Source organism: Delphinus delphis, chromosome 8, assembly GCF_949987515.2.
Source record: "Delphinus delphis chromosome 8, mDelDel1.2, whole genome shotgun sequence".
Lineage (NCBI taxonomy): Eukaryota > Metazoa > Chordata > Mammalia > Artiodactyla > Delphinidae > Delphinus > Delphinus delphis.
Window position 1 is genome coordinate 58,030,806 of NC_082690.1, and position 6,760 is coordinate 58,037,565.

At 50.0% G+C, this 6,760-nt stretch overlaps 1 protein-coding gene across 1 annotated transcript in view; it reads left to right on the forward strand.

Annotated features, from left to right (window-relative positions):
- Nucleotides 1–6,196, forward strand: part of XRRA1 (X-ray radiation resistance associated 1) — a 100,415-nt gene extending 94,219 nt beyond the window's left edge. The window contains exons 15-19 of the mRNA XM_060018278.1: nucleotides 929–1,282; nucleotides 3,784–3,982; nucleotides 4,747–4,862; nucleotides 5,074–5,179; nucleotides 5,575–6,196. Coding sequence (XP_059874261.1) covers nucleotides 929–1,282; nucleotides 3,784–3,982; nucleotides 4,747–4,862; nucleotides 5,074–5,179; nucleotides 5,575–5,831 — 1,032 coding nt within the window. The 3' untranslated portion in view covers nucleotides 5,832–6,196. The remainder of the gene's footprint in view (nucleotides 1–928; nucleotides 1,283–3,783; nucleotides 3,983–4,746; nucleotides 4,863–5,073; nucleotides 5,180–5,574) is intronic.
- Nucleotides 6,197–6,760: the final 564 nt, after the last annotated feature.

A 6,760-nucleotide genomic window follows, 5' to 3' on the forward strand; every position in this document is an offset into this window, starting at 1 on the left:
AAATCCTATAAATCCTATTACATAAAAGTCATCCGTCACACTCCCTAGTTTGTTAGGTACATTTGTGCGTACCATCTCATTTGGGAGAACTCTGCAAGATAGGCAGGCAGGGACTATTCTCCCATTTTGTAAGCTCAAATGATAGACTGCGCTTGAGATCTTTCCACTGCACTGCATGGCCTGTCAAAGTACAGATAGATATAAGTGGACCAAATACCTTTGACAAAGAATAAAAACAATTCACTGTATAACTAGGGAGGGGAAGCAGAACTAGGCCCAGATGAGGGAAACTGGGCCCATGGCTGTCTCCTGGCAGATGACGCAGAGGAGGAGGGTGACAGGCTTTTGCTAACTAAGGAAGCTGAGCAGTTCAGTGAGAAAGAAGTTATTGCCTTGGGTCTAAACCCTGAGATTTGCCTTACATAGGGGTCTTTATATGAGGTGCAGGGACTAGCACCCTGAAAGGGGCCTGGTGCTGCTGCCTTCCGGAGAACGTGGGCCCACCTCCCCCAGGCCCTCCTAGGAGTCCCCGAGGGGAGTCAAGGGCACTGTGGGACACCTTGATCAGAGGAATGAGGCTGCTGTAGGCCAGAGTGATATGGTCAGGCATCTAGAATGAGGCCTGGAGCCTCTGCCACTGAACAACTCTGTGACCTTGGACAAGTCATTTTACCTCTCTGAGCCCCAGTTTCCTTATTTATAAAATGAGGACACTTATTCACTGGGTAGTTTGAGGTGTAAATAAAACTACATGTCATGTATGGGGTACATCGTAGATGCCCAGTAAGTGTGATTTTGCCCCCTCCCTCCCGCTATGAGACCTCACCCAGTGCTTTGACCACTATACCAGTTAGCCTTAGGCTGGTGATATCCAGGAGGAGAGATTCTGATTAGGAAGCAAACCAATTCAGCCCTTCTTCCATGACAGGTGAAAACCCAAGTCCCAAAGGTGCCAAAGCAGCCTCTGATTCTCCATCACCCACCCATGACCACCATGACCACAATCAAGTCTTCCTCAAAGGAGATGCTGGAAGCAGAGGCAGAGTTGACTAAAGAGCTCCCCACCACCAAGACCATTTCTGTGGAGCGAAAGATGCCCATCGAGGGCCCGGAGGGCCTTCTCCTCTCCCACCGGGCCTTCGTGCCACTGCCTCCCATCTGCTCCGACTCCACTGTGCATAGTGAGGACACATCCCGCCGGAGCAACGCTGCTGGCCGCCTCAGCCCAGACCACCCGTCAGATGAGGACACCAAGAGCACAGAGTCCATTTTCTTGACCCAGGTACCTGGACCCACCTGCCCCTGCGCACTTGTTCCCAGCTCCCATGTGTTCCTGTCCAACCCTTAGACGGCTGTACTACTGTAGGCAGCTGGAACTAGGCACAAGGCAGTTCTGGAAACCAGAAAGCACCCTTGGCAGAGCCTGCAAGCCCCTTCTGGGAGTTCCACTGATCCAAGGCTACTGGTAGGGACAGCCATGGGGACAAGTCATGGTCCTGTGGCACAGACAAGATCTGGGATTTGGCTGGGGCGTTGGTCAGACCAGTTTCTTGGAAGGGTTTGCTGCTGCCTCTTCCTATCTGCATAAGGTCACCTCACTTCTGATGCTGCATCTGAATCCTGGGAGCACAGATGGATGAGACATGGGTCCTGCCCTCAGGGTGTCCTCAGTCTAATAGGGGAGATGGACAGGAACAATGCATGCAGTCAGTGCTGAGACTGAGGAAAACTCAGGGGCTGGGAGCCTAGAGGAAGGAGGGATACCTTTGTCCTAGACCAGGAGGGCTTCCTAAAAGCAGTTCAAATGAGCTGAGCTTTGCAGGCTGAGTAGGAGTTAACAAGGTGAAGAGCTGGGCAGCAAGGACACTGTAGGCAGAGTGAGCAGCATGAAGCAGGGTACAGAGGAAGGAAATTAAAATGGTACATACAGAACGATGAATGATTCAGTGTAAATACAGTAGAAAGGTGACATGTAGGAAAAGGGAAGTTTAGGCTGGAGGAGTTGGTAGGGCCCCCTTGAACTTTATTATTGTAACACTATTATCCTCCCATCTTCCTGCCTCCAGTCTTGCCCCTCCAATCTGCCAGATCTTTCCAAGATGTATATCCACCCATAAATTATCTAACTCTCTATTCATCTCTTACTTGTTCCACACATGACTTATAGTGACATACAAATTCGTACAATATAAAAGTATCTTTATGAACTAAATCAGAACCTTCTTGGAACAAAACAGAGTATAAACAAACAAGTATTTAAAAATAATTGAGATAGTTGGATAAAAGGAAGATATGCACAGGAAAGGAAATAAGTGCAAGGCCAATTCTGTCACTCAAATGTGCACATCGTGCACTGCCACTCTCATAATAGAGGTCTATTGCCAAAATGCAGTTCGAGCTTCCTAGCGGCCTAAGCAATACAGTCAATTATGAGTCACCATGACTGAAAAAAACAATCCCCCAATTGCCCAGGCTATAACCTCCAATACAATGTTGTCTTTTTCCTCCTGATCTTAGCACACAAACGTTCAGTCTTTCATCATTATGATTAACTGTGGGTTTTTCATAAATGCCCTTTATCAGGTCAAGAAAATTTCTTTCTATTCCTAGTTTGTTGAATATTTTGTCATGAAGAGGTGTTAGATTTTGCCAAGTGCTTTTTCTGTGTCTGTTGCGAAATGTGGTTTTTGTCCTTTACCTATTGCTATATTACACTAATTGATTTCCAGATGTTAAATCAACCCTGCATACCTGGGATAAATCCCACTTTGACATAGCATATCATCCTTTTTATATGTTGCTGGTTCAGTTTGCTAGTATTTGGTTGGTATTTCTGTGTTATATTCATAGGGATATTGGTCTGTAGTTTTCCTTTCTTGTGATGTCTTTCCCTAGTTTGGGTTTCAGGGTAATACTGACTTCAGAGAATGAGTGTTCCCTCTTCCTCTATTTTTTTTTTTTTTTTTTTGGAAGAGTTTATGAAGGGTTGGTGTTAATTCTTTAAATGTTTGGTAGAATTCACTACTGAAGCCATCTGATCCTTGGCTTTTCTTTGTGGGAAGTTTTTAAATTACTAATTCGATCTCTTGTTATAGGTCTACCCAGATTTTCTATTTCTTCTTTAGTCAGCCATAAGTTTTAACTAAGGGTGTAACAACATTCCTACTGGTTTCATAACCATCACAGTAAGGCTAAAAAAGTGAATTCAGACAATATTCACTCACCCCTTTTAAAACTCTTCCATGGCTTGCCATTACAGTGAGGATAAAGAAAATACAAACAAAAACAAAACAAACACCCTCAGCTTGGCATTTAAAGGCCCTTACTGAGCTGGGCCCTGCTTATTGCTCCAGCTGCCTATCTCTTTATGGTACCCTCCAACCACACCAATATTTTACTCCCCACAAATGCACTTTGCTGTGTCTTAACTTTGCATCTTTGCCCATGCTCTTCCCTGCCTGCCACAGTCCTCCTTTCTCATCGCTTGCCGCCTACCTGGGGATGGCTTTCCTGGTTCTTCCAGACTTCGCTCAGGCTAAGGCAACAACCCTCCATTGAGCTTCCTGGCCCCCCAGGCTGGTTAGGTCTTCCTGTGGGCTCACCCTGAACCCTTGTGCTCTCTCCTGTGACAGCATTTATCACAATGTATGATAATTTCTGTTTTCATGTCTGCTTCCTCTCACCCCAGTCTGAGTTCTTGCCCATAACAGGACCCAGTATGGGGACCCACACAGAACTCAGAAGTGTTAAGGGAATGCATTTTCTTTTTCTTCTGGGGCACAGGTCAGTGGGCTGTCTTCCTCCATCTTCCAGAGGGATGATACAGAGATAAAGGAGAAAGACCAAAGACTACCACCCACAGCACCCAGAGAGGTGAAGAGGACTCAGAAGAAGCTCCCATCTGCCTCCTTCCCCAGAAAGTACCATGGCTCCGAGGAGCTGCTGACAACCAAGCCTGATCCAGCCTTCACTGAGCCGAAAGGTACGTGAGGAGAATGGCTCGGGGCAAGGGGCTCTTTCCATGGCCCAGAGCAAGCCAGGGCAAAGCCAAGGCGGGTGCCAAGCCTCTTTTCCGGGCCAGGGTGTCATCTTCTGTCTGAATGTCTGTCAAAGGGCCCCTGAGGGTGTTCTGGTTTGGAGCCCTACTTGTCAGGACCCCTGGCCTGGACCTTCATTGGCTTTTGGGGAATCACAGCTGTTCAGAGATTCCAGCCAGTCTGGACCCAACTGCTTTGGTTGGAAAAGTCTCTCCAGGAAGGGTGTGATGAACAAACACTCAGACTGGTCAGATTCCCAAGGTCCTCCCCAGCCCAGTTAATCTCCAAAGCGAACATCCAAAATCCTCCCTGTGTGGTTTGAGACAAGGGAGGCAGTGCCTCGTCTGGCCTCTTATTTCAGACTCTGCTGTATTAACAGAATCTGCAGTGGTGCTCAGCTGTGCTCTGTTGGGTGTCATTCTCTGCAGTGTAACCCCCCTGAGGTTAATGGGTTACTTGGTGTCACTCCCTTTCACCACTCCTATGCTATTTTTCCATCAGGATCTGTGCACATAGGAAACAAGTATTCACTAAACAAATGATGGAACTTCTGGCACCACAACAGATCAGGGCAGGATATGGGAACAGTGTTTTCTTCTTGGAGGCCCTCATCTTTTTACCCAGGGCTGCTATGAAATGGGGAATGAAGAAATTGGGGGAGGCATCCAGGAGGAGGGGGATGGACCTTGACCTTGTCTTTTTGCCCTAGGAATCCAGAAGAATGCACAGGCCTTGCAGCACATGCTGAAACATCCGCTCGTGTACCGCTCCTGCGAGGCCAGGCTGGACACACTTCAGAAACACTATGTTCCCAAGGAGAAACGGGTAAACTTCCACCACACTGTGTATGTGAACTGCCCCTCAGGACCCCACAAGTACAGAGGTGGCTGTCACCTTGGGGCCTTCAAAGAGCCATGCTTTTCCCTAGTGCCCCCAAGTTCTCCCCTGCCTGTCATTGTGACTGTATGAGGAGGTGAGGCCATGAAAGTCTGAGTAGAAGACTGGGACAACACTGTGCTCTCTTACCTCCCGTCAGACCCAGAGGATCCCTATTCCACCCCCCCGGAAGACTCAAGCCCAGCTGCTGGATGACATCCTCATTCGCATGCGGGACCCCCGGAACATTACTGAGGCACCACTAGGTACGGCTCTGACCCCCAGTCCTTAGCTGCCAGGATCCAAGATCTAGAAGTTTACTCACCTGCTGGTATAGGCAAAGGGCTTGTGTTGGAGCAGGAAGGGCCCTTAGAGAGCATCTGCCCCAGACCTTCCTGTGTGCAGATGGAGAAACTGAGGCCTGAGTGAGGCAGAGAGTTGCCTAAAGTCACACAGCATGTTACCAACGGCTTGAGACAGAATCAGAAGGGGATACCTCTGGCTTTCTAGCGCCCAAACTGGAGAGACCATTTTCAGGCCCTTAACATCCTCTTCCCACCCCCTCCCACTTTCTGAGGGGCTCTGGACCCAGTCCCCGCTGCTCTGGGCTAGGTGGGACCCAGGGTGACCTTGGTGCCCCTCCCGGCTTTTCTCCCTGCAGGAGCTGTCCTGTGCCAGCGGACAGAGCAGCAGCTGGTGAACCAGAAGCAGTACCTGCAGGCCAAAAGGCTGCTGAAGGAGTTTCGTGCACGGTACCGGCGGCTGGTGCGCTGCTCACTGCGGTCGGTGTTCGGGGCCACAGCACCACCCCAGGTCCACCTGGCATTGAGCGAGGGCCAGCCTAAGAAGTTCGGCCACTTCCTCGAGTTCATGGATCAGTTCTGCCAGGAGCCCACGGCCAGTGACTCGAAAGGCTAGGGCTGCGCACAGGGCCATGTGCGCCGCCCCACCTGCGCCCCACACCCTCCGCAAGGGCTCCGTGCCCTTGACTGCTCCCTGGGATGGGTGCAGGCCTCCGAGCTCTGCTCAGCCTCACTCGCCGGCCGCTGTGAGTGGGGAGCTCGTCAGGACCGCCCCGCCCTGGGCCGGGCAGGAACCGGCACCTGGCCCAACAGCAATAAAGAGTGGGTGCATAGAGCAAGGTAGGCCTCATGCCTTTTTGGAGCCTAGGCCAGGTTGTCGCACTGGGGAAAGAAACCCCAGCTGATGCGCATCCCTAGAGTCCTGTGGGAAACCTGCCTGAGTCACACAGAGTGATAACACTGTGTTATCCCACAGAGCTGGGATAAGCAGTAGGACAGAAAACAGGGTCGATGAAACAGAAACAGCACAGAATCCAAAGCTCAGAGAAGTTAACTAACTTGCCCACAGCCACTAGTGAGTGAGTGTGTGTGTGTGCGCGTGTGTGCGTTGGGAGCAGGGCGGGTAACAAAACTCAGGCCTCTAGGCCCCCAAAAGCCTCTAGGCTTTCTCTGTTGGGCAGCTTTTTCCACTGTCAGGGCAAATGTGGGGAGAGGGAAGAGAGAGAGGATTGGGAATTTCCTTATTAGATGGCCATGACCACAAAGTTGGGACAAGTTGAAGGGAGGGCTTACATGGAGTTTCCCAAGGTTTTCTAATCCAGGACATAAGCTGAAGTCCCATATGCAAATACAGTGGGATGTGGCTCTAAAACAGACCCTGGGACTGTGCAAGGTCAACCGGGACTCAGGTTAAGTAAGCTAGTTCTGGCCAAAGCAGCCTATGGGGTTGCCCCATTCTTATGAATGCATAGTAGTCAGCACCTGCTATAGAGGAGGGTCAGGAGAAGGCCACTGGGCTGAATTGCAGCGATGTGCATTTGGGTG